Genomic DNA, 18078 nt, shown 5'->3' with positions numbered 1-18078 from the left:
ATATAAATAAAACCAAGGAATGCCAAAAGACGAAGACACCAGGCTGGACTTGTAAACGGCTGATTCCTTTGCTATCAATAACTGAAATGACAAAAAAAGAATTCTGAACAAGAATTTCAGTTACAAGAGTAACTGAAAACAACATCACACTTATACAAAGGAGAAGAGACACTCCTGCTTCACTGTAAAAGGAGACCAGACCTGCTGTTCCCTTTCACGCCTGAGATGCTGACTTTAGAAACACAACCTGCAGACTGTAGAGGCTTCAATGACCAGATTTGAGGAGATGTGTTCAAAATGCTCTCTCCACAGACGCGAAGGCACTCGGAGGCCTCGTGAGTGCTCCCGGCCGACTCAGCCCACTGACAGCTCGGCCGCAGCAGGTGTTAACCGCCTGGCTTTGCCTCTTACCTTCATTAAAGGCTTCCATACAGCGTGATCCTGGAAACTGGTTCGAAGCTGCTGCACAGATCTCGATAAACTGTGCAAACATCTACAAAGAATAATCAAAATTAGCTTCGCCCGAAGCCGACAATTTAATTTTTATTATTATTCTTGTTTGTTGTTTTTTTTTAAACTTCTGAATGACAAACTGCTTGGCATGGCACAATCCCTAACACAGGCTTCAACAGAGCCAAAGATTATTAGCTTAATGACTTCAGAACTAGCCGTGGGCTTCTGAGGCTTGGGTTCTGTTAAATAATGCTCGACACTGTGGATTTCACCTGCTCATACTCTCAAGAAACGGGTGGATTCTGAGGTCACTCGGAGAAGGTCCGCAAAGGAAATGGGTTAACGGCATGGCAGGGGCTGTGATTCAGACACGTGAAGGCATACCTGACAGCAGCTAACCGCACCTTGACACTAGACTCAGACAAGCCAGTCACAATTCGGTCCATCATATTTTCAGTCTCAATGATCTGGAGAAAAAGGTTAATGCTGCATAAATAACAACACAAAGAGGACACACTTCACCACTTGTAAATGCAAGAGTGTTAATGTCCACTAAAAGTTCAATGTTTTTTGACAAAGGGTTTTTACCTCCGGAGCAATGATCCCGCACTGGGGGTAGGCCACTCATCATCAAAAAGGGTGCATCAGCCCCATGCAGGGCCTGGCACCTGCCAGGCTGAGTGACACACGCTGTTACTTTTTTTAAGACCCCTAAACAATAATGAAACGGCATAAGTATTGCAGAGGTGTTGAATAAATGGTCTGGAGACAAACTTAAAGGTAGAGATGCGTTCCTACAGAGCGGACTTCTTCCAGAGAGATTGGCAAAGCCAGTCTTCACTCAGCTTTCATGACGTGAACGACAGAGCCACCTTGTGGTGACTGACTTACCAAGCAAATGACAATGAACTTACAAAGAATTTAGAAAAGGGATCCTTGCTACCTTTCACTGCCAAACCCAGCCACTTAGTCCTAATCATTAGAATTACAAAGCTTTTCTAACTTAAAAAACAGCTAGTCTGACATTTTCCCTCTTCAGAAAGCCTCTTCATACACAATTAATAGTATATGGAAGAGAATCACTTGTGCAGTTCTTTGAAAAAGACAACATTTCTCTATTAATACAAAGTGCTAATGCAGTCACACTACCGTTATTAAACAAGCCACTAATATTTCCTGACCATTTCTATGTGCTAGGCTTGTGTTGTATACATTGTCTCAGGTGTAATTCTCAGCCTCCTTTGGGGATGAACTATCAAACCATGTGTCGAGCCATGACCACTGTACAGCTCTGGCCAGAGAAGCAGGCCCATGCTCGCTCACCTGTGCTCAGGTAAGTGTTGTGCACACTATGGGCCGATCATTAGTGGGAATCGTGACTCTCACCTGCGATGGATTGTCACTGGCTGCAGAGAATTGCTGGGCAGTTTTTAAAATTCCTCGTCCCTACTTATTAAATTTGAGGTGGGACCAGCCACTTGCATTTTTAAGAATTCCATTTTCAAGAGGCCTGGGGGAGCCAAGGTGGCGGGATCAGTGATCTCAAGTGGGATGGCTTGAGAGGCTGGCCTCGAACACGAGGGCATTGGGTATCTCCACATGACCAAGGATAAAGAGTGTTTCCATTTCGCCAAAACATGTATGGTTGAAATGAACAGCGACCAGGGAGGCAACATTATTAAACACGAAGAACCACACTTTGGCTGGATGTTAGAAATGATGATGTTTATATCGTGTTTTGTCGTTTCCAAAGTGGCCAAAGATGACTGTGAATTGACCCAATCCCACCCTTTGTTTCCCATTCAGCCATTCTGACCTTTCAGGGCTCTCTAATCTCAAGGCGTCTCCCTCTTCTGTTTACCTTTCTGACTCTTGTTGCCATCCCCTAACTGAGCTGGCCTGTTCTAACACTTCATTCAGTAGGATTTTTCCTGTTCCCCTTGGCCTCCTGCTCCAGACCCCAAACTGCTAGTGTTGGACAAAATTGACCAAATCTGGTTGACTGCATGACCAGCCTTGGGCTCACCTCCAGGTGACCCCTCGGTTTCTGTGTAAAATCCTTCCTCCCTCCCTCATCTCTTCAGCCAACTCTGTGCTTGCTTCATCTTTGCCAGGACATCGCTTCATTGCTGCCTTATTAAATGCCTCCCAACTTTAACTTCTTTTGCTTCACTCCTGTTACAAAGCACGTGTGCACTTCAAGCTCAAGGCCTTCCACCTAGATCTGACCTCCACCTCTCCCTGTCTCTTACCAACATCTCTCCTCAATCCTAGTCACTGACTGGATCTTTTCCCTCAACCTGCCCCGTGTCCTCCCCCAAACCATACTCCCTCCAAGCTTCCAGCTTTTCTCTCTCTTCTTTTCAAAGGATAGCTTATCTCAAAGCTCTGTCCGTTACTTACTCTACAATTCGACAGCACTGTGGCTTCAGAGCTAGGCCGGGCTGGACCATACCTTACTCTAGAACTGTCCCAGAGCTCTTTCCCAATTCTGAGCTCTGTATTTCCAGACTGTGGCCTTTTTCAAAGCAAGTAAGGACTGGTAATGAAAGAGCCTGTGGAGAGGGAGCAGGGTGGTGATCAGAAAGAAAAAAAAGAGTGGGTAGCCAAGCTGGTGGAACAGAATGTTGTGTCTAGAAGGGATTTGTGATAAAATCTCAAGAAACTCACTTCACCTCCCTCAGCCTTCAGTAGGATGGGGGATAAAACACTGGCCACATTGCCTCCAATCCTCGGCAATCAGAAGGTGGACAGGAACTGTGTTACGCTGGACAAAAGGATCAAGCTATTTAGAAGCAGCACTGAAGGAAAGGTAGGTTTGAGGAGACTTTGGTGGCGGTGCCAAATTCAAGACGGCAAGGAAGGGGAAATGTGACAGAGTTCCTCGTTGCACGCCTGCATTCGCTTACTCAACAAGACCGTGTGAGCACTCACCGCATGGAACTGTGATTCTGAAAACTCTAAAGAGGTGACTGTGAACAAGAGAGAGCCTCGTGCCCATCAGCTGTCGTCCTGAAGAAGCGCGGTGAACAGTGAAGCGGAGCTCTGACACTTGCTTGTAGGCAGCACAGAGAAGGAATTTCCTCAGGGACCCAAGGACCACAAGTGCCAAGACACGCAGAGTAAGACAAGCGTGTGCAGAATGGGAAGGGACCCATTCTCAGGAATGAGTTTTGTTGTTGAGAAATAGACCTGAATGACTTTCCTGGAGAGTCTTTAGGCTCAAGGTAGAGAATACAAGCACATAAAAGCTCAGTCATCGTCATGCTGGGCAGAAGGAATCACTCCCTTTCTCGCGGAGTGTGGCAGTTAATACTTTGTGGATAGGGGGTAGATTCGAGGCAGCTAGTAAGCCCTTCTCTGGACTAAGTCAGGATAGAAAACACCAAGTCTCGCTGGCCCCACAGACACAAGGTGAACTTGGTATGGAAGGATGCCTGTAACATCGCAAGGGGTTTGGAAAGCAGGCTTCTTGAGGCAGGTTCATGTCTTCAATCAGAATCTCAATCTCAGGGCCATGGAGTGAAGAGAACACAGAGTCTGAACGTGAACAGGGGGATTCCAATCCCCAAGTGCATCATATCCTCAGAGGCTGTGCCAAAGAGCAACATCATTTAACTAAGATTCTGTGGCTCTGAGGATAAACGTGATGCAGGGAATACTCTAACCAAAATGAGGCTAAAAATGTGATTAAAGAAGACAAGGCTTGGAGCTCAACACAGTAAAGACTGTCTTGTGTCAGCATGGTAGGAGCTGGCGGTGACTGTGGCCCGGATGCTTGACTCACATGAGGGTCTGAGGACACAGCCTGGAACTGGGAAACCAGGACCAGTAAACCGCACGTGCCATGGTGCCTTTTGGGGATGCGAGAACCACACTCCTGGGTTTTGCTAACTCCTAGCAGTACAGCATTCAAAGATCCAAGAGTGAAGATGGGAGTTGCTCTGCTTCATGGTTCTTGTTAAGCTTCTCCTCAGTCACAACCAGCAAATTAGCCCTGTGGCAGAATTTGCTGGGTCAGTTAGAAGAGGGACATTTCTCTCTGTGGGACAGGCAATGTTGGGGAGAAGGGATGCTGGTGCTAACAGGTACCCTCAGAGTGGAGGGAGCCATCTCTCTCTCTTCCCTCTTCTTGGATACTGGGCTGCAAACATAACTGTCGTTAAATCTTCTTGGATACTGGGCTGCAAACATAACTGTCGTTAAATCCCATTTTTAGCAATGCTGCTTCTTTAGGTTACAGTTTCAGTCACAAGTGTAGCTCCCTACGGAGGGAAAGTGCCAGTCTTCGTGAACTACATGCTTCTTTTAGGCCAGGTGTCGCTGAGACTGTAGCTCTTGCAGGGGTTTAGGGGTGTCTCTGAGAACAATCTGTAAACCCCTGCAGGTAAACTGGGACTTAAGGGTTTGGCCTTGTGGGGGGGGGGTGTCGTGGGAAGACAGTGAGGAAGTCATGGGGGAAACCCAGAACTGAGCTGGCAGCAAAGGTCCAGCACGTCTGAGAATAACCAGTAGACGGCTTTGGGATACAAGGCGATGGCCAGGTTTCCATGAGCCCTACTAGACCTCTAACTTAGCTGTGGCCAAGTCAGGAGCTGTCGTCGTCTCAGAGACTAACAAGAGTCAGAAAGAGGATCTTCAAAAAGCTCCCAGATGCAACTATTCTCTTTTTAGCATGACTCAGGATAAAGCATGCTCCAAACAGTAGCCTAGCTTAAGCTTATGGTTGGATCAGGTGTGTGTGTAAAGTAGGAGAGGTGGAACCTGAAACCAGGCAGATTCTTAGTGGGGGGGTCACTAAATTTCTCAGACAACTGAGGGCAAGTAATCTTGGTGTCAAGGGAGTGGTAAGAGGACACGCACTAACATTCCTCACTTATGACACCACATGTCATGAATGGCCCAGCAAATACTATGCATTTCTGAATGGGCTTTCGTGAGAGATTTCCAGAAAGAGTTCTAACAGCAGATCTGGCAGCTTAGTGGTAAGAAATTGTGCTGTCAACTCAAAGGTACATGGTTTGAATCCACCAGCTGCTCTATGGTAAAAAGATGGGCAATCAATTCCTGTGTGATTTGGTGCCTCTGAAAACTAGCTGGAGGGTCAGCTACGGGTCGGTTCTGACTTGATGGTGCACAAAAAAGAAATGACTTGCTCAGCAGGGAGGTGCATTTCTAACCCAAAGGTTCGAATCCACCAGCAGTCTGGTTCCTCGACAGATGGATGAGTCATCACTTCTCATGTGAAACCCAGTGGAGGGTTAGCTCTGAATCAGCTCTGACTCAACAGCAATGCGAGAGAAAGAGAAAAGGGGGTGGAAGGAAGGGAGAGAGAAACCAAATTGAGATCTGACTTCGGAAACCGGGAAAGAGTAAAACTTTTTTTAAGGTGTTATCTGCTGTGGGAACCAGAGACTACACGTCGGTCAGAAAAGAAGACAGCGTTAGGTAGCAGAGGGCGTCACTCCGAGACTGAATTGAAGGGGAAGAGGAGTGAGAGAGTAACTGACAGGGCTTCCCTGAGGAGCAACAACCAATCAGGAGATGCAGCCTTGGCTGGGAGTCGGGCACTAAAGGTAAGAGGTCAAGTCAAGACAAATGGGTGTAGGAAGCAGGGGCGCAGTCCACTGGCTTTTCAACTCAACCCCTTTACAATCTCATTTCCAGTCTAGAATTTGGATGGGAGCACTCAGTTATCAGCGGATACGGACTAGATGGAAAAAACACCCTTCTCAAGCCGCAGCCTCACCTGTGTTAGAGAACGGTCGGTTTTTTCAATCACAAAGTCAGTGTTCTCAATGTAAGACTTTCAGACATTTTCCTCTAGCAAATATTTTCTACATTAAAGGGTAGTTTGACTTTAAGTTTCTACAGCGTGTGAAAGATTGCTGTTGTCACATCCGGCTGAGCTGGCTCACACTCAGAGCAACGGGACGGGGCCCAGCAGAACTGCCCCTTCGGGTTCTACCAGGATGGCCCAGATGCAAATCTTGATGGCAGGGGACTGCCACGTCCTTTCTCTCAGGTACAGGGGCTGGTGAGTTCAAACTGGCAACCTTTCAGATGGCAGCTGACTGTTTAACCACTGTGTCAACAGGGTGCCTTCTAGAACAGACCACTGATGAGGGAGCACTTTACAAAGGGCTTCTCCCTAACACTCCTTTGTACCCACGCCCCACAAGGACGCCGACTTTAGGGATGCAGAGGTTGAGGGGAGGTATCTCCTCTCAGCCTGACGAATGAAAGAAAACATCATCACAGCGAAGACCCCTGGAGCTTCCATTAGGTCATTTTCTACTGAAAACACTGGACTAAGTTAATCTCTAGTCTCCCTGCAGACCTTCCTGAGGCTAGGAGCACTATCACTTTAAGAATGGAGAGCAAAAAGAGGGTTCTTAGGGAAGACCCACGCTTAAACCTCGCTATGACATCCTTGCAACTAAGATTATGAACTACTTTTAATAATGGAGAGCAAAAAGAGGGTTCTTAGGGAAGACCCACGCTTAAACCTCGCTATGACATCCTTGCAACTAAGATTATGAACTACTTTTAATACCTCAAATGATATTCTGTAATTTGCACTGACAAGCCTAAGGCACACGGGTCAAACCCATCCTCTGCTCCCTGGAAGACAGACAGGTAGTGGTCTTCTGTACAATATACTGCTTCTGAAAACCCACTGGAGGGTCAGCTGGGAGTTAGTTTCAAAAGCAATTAGTGAGTAACCTCACACTTCCCCCCAACCCCCTGCAAGACAGTTTAGGAATTTCTGCTTATATCCAAGGTTAAGACTCAAAACTAAATGAAAGAAGTAGAAAATAGGAGAGGCTCTCTTTGATTGATTTCTTCCCCTAAAACCAAAATAACAGATAAAATATGACAAAAATATTTAGCTCTAAAAATAGGTCACCATTCCCTCTATTAAAAAAAAAGTACTTCTCTACATGCAAGCTCGATTTTAAAGGCCAGTCATTAACTTAATGGCAGAATAGGCCCTAAACAGCCATTAAGCTACACTTTGATTTTAATATAGAAACCATTAGAAATTATCAAACAACAGAACTAGAAACTTCCCTTTGCCACCTACTATTTTCCATCCAAGAAAGTGAATGATGTACCTTCTGGAATTGTGCCTGGTACACAGAGTCATATACTTAAGTCATATCACCCAGCTCACAGGCTAGCTGATTCTTAAGGTCCAGACACACACAATTTACCCAGTAAACACAAGTGGAACAGTCTGTATAAGCCAGGTCCTGCTTTTATGAAATTTACTTGCATCCTGATGACCACTGTAATTGCTTGACAAGAGAACAAGTATCTAAAGACCCAAGATTTTAAAATGTTCCCGCCAGTTTAAATATACTCAAGGAAGCTAACTACGAAATAAATACTGAAATAGTACTGCTGACATCAATAACTCTGCATGTTTCCTCTCTAGAACAAAGACTGACAATGTGACCATCTGTAGCCTATGCTCCCGGAAAGATGTTCAATTGACCCATGTAGGGAATAAAAATATGGAGAGTCCCATGAGGGTAAAAATTTCCCAAACTGGTTTTAATATTATAAAACAAGGTGAAAACACTTTCAAATAAGCTTCTTGATAAGAGAGGGGACAAGTGACATGTGCAAATTCATTAAGATATGTTGATGCTGACTCCCCCACAGAAAAAGTCCTGGACCAGATGGGTGCATGGCTGAACTCTACCAAGCAAACATTCTAAGATGATCTAGCACCATTTCAACTTAAATTATTTCAAAAAAATAGAAACAGAAGAAACACTCCCTGATTCATTTTAAGAAGCAAGCATAACCCCAATACCCAAACCAGTCAAAGATATCATAAAAAAAACCACAAAACTAAAAACTAACATCTCCCATGAGATAGATGCAAAAATTCTTAATAAAATCTTGGCCAATAGAATCTAACAGGACATAGAAGAGAAAAAAAATTAATCGTGATCAAGTGGGATTCATAACAGGTATGCAAGGATGGTTCAACTTAAGTAAAATGTAATTTGTCACATTAACAAAACAAATAAAAAGAACCATGTGATCGTAGCAACTCATGCAGAAAAGGCCTTTGAAAAAATTCCGCACCGCTTCCTGATTAAAACACTTAGCAAAACAGGAATAGAAGGAAATTCCCTCAACACAGTGAAAAGGAAATATGCAGATCCAAGAGCCATTATCATTCTCAATGGAGAAAGACAAAGTATTTTCCTTGTAAACAAGAACCACTTCTATTCAAGACTGTACTGGAAGTACTTGCTAGGGCAATATGGACAGAGAAGGAAATAAGAGGCATCCAAATGAGCAAAGGAATGGTGAAACGGTTTTCTTTTTGCCGTTGAAATGATAATGTATACAGAAAAACCTCAGGACTCAACAAAAAAAACTGTTAGACCTAATGGATTGATTTAGCAGAATGGCAGGATACAAGATCAATATACATAGGTCTGAGGGATTCCTCTATAGTAACAAAGAAAACAGAGAGAAGGAAAATAAGAAAGCAATACCATTTATAATAGACAACCACAATTTGAGATACTTAAGAATAAACCTAACCAGAGACACAAAAGACCTTTACAAAGAAAACTACAAAACACTTCTGCAGGAAACCTAAATAAATGGCAAAATGTTATCTGTTCATGGGTAGGAAGACTCAATATAGTGCAAATGACAATCCTACCAGAAGCAACACATGTTTAACACAATCTCAATATAGATACCAAATTTATTTCTCATAGAGATAGAAAAAGCAATTGGCAAGTTTATGTGGAAAGAGACCTCGAATAAGTAAAGCACTTGTGAAAAACAAGAATGAAGTGGGAGGCATAGCACTCCCTGATCTCAAACCTACTATACAGTTGTACTAACAAAAAGAGCATAGTACTGGTACAATGACAGGCACAGAGATCAACAGAACAGAATAAAAAGCTCAGAAATTAACCCACCTATCTATGGTCAATTGATATTCTACAAGGAAATAAAACCTATCAAATGGGAAATGACAAGCTCTTCAACAAATGGCGCCAGCAGAACTGGACTGCTACCTGCAGAAAAGCTGAAGCAGGATCCCCCTCTCACCATACATGAAAATTAACTCAAGGTGGATCAGAAACCTATGGATAAATCCCCACACCATAATGATCATAAGATACAAAGTGGGACCAAACTTAAAGGCCTCAATACATAATCAGGAGAGGAAAAAACTGATGAATGGGACCTTCTAAAGATTGAATATCTGTGTGCATCAGCAACTTTTTTCTAACTGGGTGAAAAAACCCTGTCACAAAAACCCCTGCTATTAATTGGGGGAAAACATTTGGCAATATCTTTTTTTTAAGAAATTTATTATTTTTGTGTGAGAGTACCGTCAAATCAGATCTGACTGGTACAGGAGATTGTCCCTCCTTCCCTGGCAGAGCATCTGGTGGATTCGAACCGTGCGCCTCTGGGACATTTGGCAATATCTTGGACAAGGGTCTCATAACAAAAGTTTACAGATTACTTCTAGGCCTCCACAAGAAAAAGACTGATAACCCAATTACAAAATGGGCAAAAGACATGGAATGACTTTTCACAGGGGAAAACATTCAAATGGCCAAAAGACACATGAAGACATGCTCAAAATCACTGGCAGTAAGAGAGATTCAAAACAAAACCACAACTGGATACCGTCTCACTCCAGTGGCAAAGTTTAACAGGATAGCAAGTAATATGATGGAGAGGATATGGAGATAGTGGAACTCTTATTTTGTTGTTGGGACTGTAAAATAGTATAACCACGCTGGAAGGGAGTTTGGAATTTCCTCAAATGATGAAATTCAATATGACCCATCTATTTCACTCCAAGGAAAACACCCCAACAAAATTAGAACTGAGACACAAAGATTTGTACATCAATGTTCTTAGCATCATTATTCACCACTACAAGAACATGGAAACAGCCCAAATGTCCAACCACAACCAAATGGACTGAGAAACTATGGTCCATTCACATGATGGAATATTATGCAGCACTCAGGAGCAATGACAAATATTACATAAGACCATTATTGTAGAAATAGAGAACTAGTAACACCGGTATGAGGATCTGGAAGTGGGGACAGAGCAGAAGGGTGGTGATAGGCAGGGGGGAAATCAGAGGGCTGCACAATTTAGTGAGTGGTGGGAGGGGAATTAACGGAAACGGGAAAGAACTGGAGTGGATTTGAAAAGACAGGTTAATGGTGGGTATAATTCAATGGTGATTAATTTTATAAAAAACAATAACTGGGAATGATCGTATGAAATACAATATGAATCAAAGTGTGAAACAACGTATACAAATTTTGTAAGCAGACTAATATAAGTTTTTTTTTTTAAAAAAAACAACAAACCTCTAAGAAGATAATGCCACTGTTCTTGTGCTGTCAAGTTGGAACCTATTCACAGCTGGTGCTTCAGTGGGCTTTCAGATGCAGTAAACGGCACAGAGAGACTGTCCCATTTTCTCCTAAGGAGTATCTGGTGGATTTGAACCATGTACCTTTGGGCTGGCAGCACAACTCCTTATCACTATGTCTCCAGAGGCCCCTCATGAATATACAATCATATCTTAGTCCTATCTGGTGCGATTAAACTAGACTTTAATGTATACTAACTTTTTTATACACATGGGGCCCTTGAATTATTACACCGTAGTCTGTTTTATCTCCCCACAGAGCAGATCACTGAGCAGAAAGGAAGCACAGCATAAAATGTTAGATGAATTAATGGACAAATAAATACAATTAAAACACTTCCTTAATAATCTGGTACCAAAAACCATGAGAAGGAAAAACTAATGCTTTCTGATGTTTTACAACCAACTAATATTGTAACTCAATGATTTAATTTTACTTTTATCTACAATCAACACCCATGGTAGCTGCGGTCAAGAAATCAAAAGAACTGCTGCAGGAAAGCGACTGTTAAGGAATTCTCCAAAGATCTAAGAGCAAGGATGTCAGTTTGAAGAAGAAGGTGTGCCTGATCCAAGCCATGGCCCTTTCAATTGCTTCCTAGGCATCTGAAAGTTGGACAATGAATAAGAAAGACCAAAGAAGAATCAATACCTTTGAATTGGATTGCTGGCAATATCCCATGAGCTGTCAAAAAATTAAACCAATCTATCTTAAAAGAAGTACAATCAGTGTTCGCTTCAGCAGCACATATATTAAAATTAGAACGACAGATTAGCATGGCCCCTGCACAAGGATGACATGCAAATTTGTGAAGTGTTCTGTATTTAAAGAGGTACAATCCAAGTGCTCCATAGACACAAGGGTGGTCAAAGTTGGTCTCATTCACTTTGGACATATTTTCAGGAGGAAACAGTCCTTGGAAGAGACATCATGCTGGAAAAGGCAGAAGGTCAGAGAAAGACTCTGAGATGGACTGACAGTGATTACCACAATGGGCGTGAGCATGACAGAGATTGTGAGGCTGGTGCGGACAGGGCAAGGCTCAGCTCTGCTGTTCAGTCAACTCCATGGCACCTGACGACTGCGGTGGGAGCGAATTCTGGGGGCCCAGTTCATAGGGACTCGCACTGTTAACCCAAAGGCAGTGCATGTCTGGCGGTTCAAATCCACCAGCGGCTCCAGAGGAGAAAGACGGGCAGTCTCCCCCTGTGCCATTTACAGCCCCGGAAAACCCACTGGAGGGTCAGCTAGGAGTCGGTTCCTGAAGAGCCTTGTTTTCTCGCTGATGACACCTATTTCATGGGCTGTGGGAGGCTAAAGGGAGATAATGAATTCATGCTCAGCACAACACCTAACAGAGTAAATGCTTAGTCCGCAAGTTATGTTCAAGTTAAATTCTGTTTTACAAACACAAATCTTCTAACGTGTTTGAAATCTACCATTTATAATTTTATAATTAGAAAATTTGCACATACCACTTGACACAATGCTTTGTATTTAGAGATACATAATTTATGTATTTATAATCCATATTTAATTAATAAATGAAAGAGATTCCCCCCCCCCACCTCTTGGCATGATCAAAAAACCTTCTTTAGGCGATTCAGGTAATGAGCACACAGAGTCAGCGAACATTTCCTACTACACCCGAAAGTCCCATTTATTGTCCAATTTGTTTAGGGTCTGTTACATGCTGAAATCATGCTGAGGCACAAAATCTGCTTTTTAGAAATCTGTTTTTTTCTATAAAGTCCAGGATATAGAGGTAAATGGGAAATGGAGCTTTTCATCATACTCGTTTGTGACACTTCTTTTCAAATGTCAGCAAACAATATTCTTCTTTTGATTCTCAGCCCTGCTAGTTTCACCAGCTATAAAATCATCAAAGAGGTAAGAGGTGCCCACAGGTGTTCCGAGCCCTTGGCTAGCACTTCTGCCACAGGAAAGAGCATGGCAACAATCCTCATTCTTCATCACAAATTGCGTTTTCTGAAGGCCTACTACTCCACAAACCCCCAATCGCTCCAAACATTCCATACACTTCCAGATAGAAAGTGTTTAAAAATCTTTACTTTTACAAATGAAATGATCTTTTAGTCTACTTCTTGATTTAGAAAAACATCTCTGACTCTTAACTACCTCTTAAGCAGACTAATAAAATAACCAATCTTCACATGCGGATTAGAAACAATAAGACTGAAATGGTAATTTAATGGGTTTATCCAGTGATAATATCATAGGCAGTAACACTCAACTTTATGTCTTCATTAAATAAAACTCGGAGAAAAACAATTTCATCACTTTATTTATAAATACCTCTCTCTCTCTCTCTCTCATGCATTTAGCATTATCACTCCCAGGTTGGTTTCTTTTCAGTATGCTGAAGGTCAAAGGTCTCAAACACTACGGACAAGCAGCAAAACCAGGTCTTGTCATGGTTAACTTTTTAAACATACTTACCATTATGAACATATCCTGCAAAGTTTATGTAAACATCTTGAGGAGGGTTAGCTTTAAGATGAGAGCTAATAATACCAATACAGAATAAAGTAAAGAATTTGAAACAAATCTGTTGCTACCCAGTAGCACTGCAAGGATCTGGAGGGTGCTACTTCTGTGGCATCTTGGAAAGTCTTCCCAATGTTGAAGGCATTTGTTCTAATATGTGAGCTAACTTAGAAAGAAATATTCGCATTTGTGCCGCTGCCTGGCTGTCATGGCAGACACAAACGGAATTTTAATGCTGCATCTTTTTAGGTTATGATTTAAAATAAATGCAATTCGCAAAATACTTAAAAAAGTCACTGTACAGTTACATCGTCACTCAAAAAAATAAACTACAAAAAGAGTGTAAAACTATAATAACTGATAGAAAACATTCAAAGTGAAATGTCTGGCAAGTAGTTAAGATGGCAGAAAAATATTTAGAATACCTTCACAATTCATTGAAAATTGACATTTCTTCAAAATTTGAATATATATATATATTTATCTGGGATATGGTTTCATAAGAAAAATGAAGAAATCACACCCACTGGTAGGCAGACTAAGATAATCAAACGTAAATAAAATTTGGGCTCCTAACATTTCTCAAGTAAACTTAAAAATGTCTCAAGACATGATTATTATGTTAACAAAATATTAATATATATTTTAATATCATCAAAACAAACTTTTTTCCTTACTGGACAGGAATATCTAATAGTTTTAGAAATTTATAACATAAAATCATGTTCTTCTTTAGGACACATTTATAAATACTAATCTTGCAAATGAAGTAAGTTAATATATGCTAACAAATATGTTCACTATTTATTGAGCACCTACTATGTGGCAGGCTAAATATAATACTTCACAATAATTCTGCAGTTATAACTTTCTTTGCTAGGAAAAAGTTTCCTTCTCTTTTCTAATCAATTTTCCTGTACCTAAATTTCTAAAATTAATTTTTTAAAAGAGGCAAGTCACACTGACTACCTTTTGCTACCTTTTTGACAAACGACATGAAATGATTTTTTTCCCCCTCCCCATAAGGGAAAAAATTTAAGATTTGAATTCTTGGAAATAGAAAATAAAAAACATTTAGAAAAGTCCTCAAATGACCAAAAAAAAAGTAGTAAATAGAAAATAAAAAGCATGTGAAAGCCCTCAAATGAAAAGAGAAAAAAAAAAAGGTAGTAAATGATAAATTTCTAAAATGAATTCAAAGACAGTTCTACAAACATCCAGTTGTTGGTTTTAACTAGTTTCAAAGAGTTCTTCAAGTCTCAACAAATTTTTACTGGTTACCTTTTTCTGACTTATTGAGGTATTAGAAACACTGAGCTTTAAGATTATTTCTCTTTTTATCTTCACTTCTTGTTCTTTCTACACAACAGTACTATTTAAACAACAAATCCATGTTGAGCTCTGCTGGCTTAGTGGTAAGGAACTCCACAGCCAACCCAAAGGTACGTGGTTCAAATCCACCAGCTTGCTCTGTGGGAGAAAGACAACCTCCTCCTAGGCGATATACAGCCTTGAACCCGCTGGAGCTGAGTCGGTTCTGACTCAGTGGTATGCAATTATTATTTTATAGAGATGTACTGTATATAATACACAATAGGTTGATTCCTGAAAGTCAACCCAACTTCTAAAAAGTCTTTATTTTTTTTACGCTCATATGTGATTATACTTTCAGAAAGGGGAGTGGGCTGGGGTAGGAGAATTGGCCCTGATCCCACTTCTAAGTTATTAAATTTTTAAAATCATGTTTAAAAAGGGGGAAAAAACCTTGTAATTTTCTAATTAAGAGATATAATTGCCAAAATTATTTCAAAATGAAATGAATTATTTTGAAACACGTTGTGTATACATAAGACATATGCTCACTGAACTCCAGGTGAGCAGAAGACATATTCTGGAGACAGCCTGTGTTTTTTAAAAAATGGGCAATTCCTGCATTTTCTCTGTATAAACTCCTTACCTATATAATCATGTGGTGCTTTCTCCTGTTTAAAATTCCCTCTCTTCACACACACATAAAGCTGCTAGTGAAATCAGGACATTTTCTAAAGCAGACGTCCTTACGTAATCCAGTAATGGGGACTTCACTCACTGGCTCATTCATTCATTCCAATGTTTTTAAGTGCCAACTGTATACCAGGCACATCTGTAGATGGTGAGACCACAGGAATGAACAAGACATCCAAAGTCCCCTGCCCTCTCGGAGCTTACATTCTACTTCCTCACAAGGAATCTGCAACCAGACCGGGAAACATTCACAGTCTGTGAGCCAAGTCCAAGGCTTCCTCAATCAGGTGGCCCAGGGTCACAAAAGCTACATGTGTGTTATTTTTTTAACAAACAGATGATAACATCCTGGGTTAGTTTCTAAATGTCTTTGAAATTATCCTTTACTAATTCTACTATTTAATGTATACATTCTGACAGGTTTGACTAATTTCTTTAAGAGCAAAAAAGAGAGATAACCTGAAAAGTTTCCAACCCAACTGATCAATGATCAATAGGTGCCAGTCAAGTGATAGTCTTTCTAAGAACAATTCTGTTAATAAAGAATCCACTTCACAATGACAGGTTTGGCACTCAGCAGGATGAAATCAACTGGGGTTCTGACTGGAGGTGCCAGTTCCTCTCTCTCTCTGATGCTTCTTTCCCAGGTTTAACAGACAGTAAACCTTTATAGACTTTAGAGACTAGACTTTGCCTTCAGCAAAGGCTGTAGCTAATTTCTTTTGACACTACTGTCACTGCAGTTACAGATTCGTACCTTTCTTCTTCTGACTCTTAATTCCTGTCCCCCTCTTTTATGTTCCCTAATGAAAATCCACTCACAGTCAAGGTCAATTATCACAGCAAGTCTAAACTCCTAAGTTTTAAACAAGGCCAGGCCACAGTGTTGCCACACTCAGAGGTCCCTGACCTCTGCTTGGGCTCCTTCTCCTTCTTCATCGTCTGATATTTTTCAGGTTCATCTGCAGAATTCATTCTACCTGCACTCCAGCTGACAAAACAAGGACATTTTATAAGGATGCCACAGAGGGACGAAGGACATAGAGGAATTAGAATATAATCTTTACTCTGCATCACAGGATTCAAGAAGATATAAAAAAGTCTAATTGGAAATCAGCTGCTTCATGATATCTGCATGTACATTTTCAGATTTACTCATGAACTTTTTATTGCTTGTTATACTCTGGTTTTTATCAGACCACATGCAAATTATTATACTGCTGTTTTCTTTTCATTTGCTTGGGGGTTTAAAAATTTTTTCTTTATTATTTTATACTAGTTGACTTGTTGGCGTCTTTTAATGGGAATACTCTGATGGGTGGTAGATCTCTCGACTATATGGTCATATCTAGTTGCCAGCTTAATTTTGTCTCCTCTAAAGGGAAAAGTAGCAAGAAATGAAAACACAGCAGGCCTGTAAACGTACTGGAAAGCAGTAAGATGGTGACAATAATTCCGCTTTTTTGCTGTAAACACCGTATGGTCGCAAATTCTTTGCTCTTTTTTTCCCTTGCTCATTTGGCCTCCTTTCCTTACGCGGCACAATGATATAGGACTGGAATATAATAAGTATGTTGTTCACTGTATTTATTGAATTATGTTCCTATTTCCAATTTAAAAGGCAGCTCAACCGAACATCTTCCATTTCTCTCCTGAAACAAAGAAAGAAAGAAAACAGAAAGGACTTCTGTTGCTCTGGGTGGATGGAGCGGTGGGGTGGTGGACAGTTTCCTTGACATTTCTTTCAGAGACTCTCCACCCACTAGTTCAATTACTGGAAATTCCTCTGTGGCAGCACCAATAATATATTAAGAGTAAAACCGCAATACGCATTGTACTTCAACAATCTACCCAAGAAGGAATATAATCTAAGTTCTTAAGGCATAAATTCAAATGATAAATAAATAGTTCAAAGAGAAAGAAAGTAAAAATTGATCTAACATATTTAAATAAGAATTTGAAAAAGAAATTATTTAAAGGACGTTATCATTATCATTTTTATACACTGAAAGGAAGGATTCCCATTCCTAAGAACACACTGCAAGTGAATTTTATCACAAAATGACTTTATGCTTTTACAACAGTTTTCTTAAAGTTACTATCAACTATAAATTAATCAAGCCCTTAATCTTCCAGAAATTGTCTTCCTAAAATTTTTATATAACACCAGTACATAAGAATGTCACAGTAGCTTTTCTTCACCACACAAAAAACTATAACAGTTAGAACTTATTCTTTATTTGTCATCTTTCTACAGAAATGATCAGGAATTCGCCTTGCCAGAAAATTATACACATCATAAATACACGAGTTTTAATGAACTATTGATCCGACTATCACGTTGCAAGTATGACTAGAACACGATTATCACAAATTAAGCCAAGAATTCCAAAACAACGTTTATTAACAAAAAAGTACAAAGAAGTACAAATGGACATCCTATTTTCCCCCAGTTATGGTCCATCTAGCTAATTCTTTTTTTATTGATGCCAGGATCTTTGGAAGTTGTAAGAATAGATAAAACTTTTCTATGTCCAACGGGTCCTGATAACTCTCCAGAAATAAACTGTCATGTATTTAAGTTATACAGTTCTTATCAATCAAAAAAGGTTTTTTTATTTCTATCAGTTGTCATAAAAGCCTCATCCTTTGTGATATG

General features: G+C 40.7%; 1 protein-coding gene across 4 annotated transcripts in view; it reads right to left on the bottom strand.

The window, feature by feature from the left end:
- The window catches only part of ARMC8 (armadillo repeat containing 8), a 156333-nt gene that overhangs the window by 29948 nt on the left and 108307 nt on the right, over positions 1-18078 (bottom strand). For all 4 annotated transcript variants that reach the window (XM_006883387.1, XM_006883388.1, XM_006883386.1 and 1 more), the window contains 2 exons: positions 838-920; positions 412-493 (listed from right to left, as the gene is read on the bottom strand). In XM_006883387.1, coding sequence (XP_006883449.1) covers positions 412-493; positions 838-920 — 165 coding nt within the window. The remainder of the gene's footprint in view (positions 1-411; positions 494-837; positions 921-18078) is intronic.

The sequence above is a fragment of the Elephantulus edwardii genome, unplaced genomic scaffold, assembly GCF_000299155.1.
Source record: "Elephantulus edwardii isolate Elephantulus edwardi_28Jun2011 unplaced genomic scaffold, EleEdw1.0 scaffold00027, whole genome shotgun sequence".
NCBI classification, from domain to species: Eukaryota; Metazoa; Chordata; class Mammalia; order Macroscelidea; family Macroscelididae; genus Elephantulus; species Elephantulus edwardii.
This window is presented reverse-complemented; position numbering and strand designations above follow the sequence as displayed.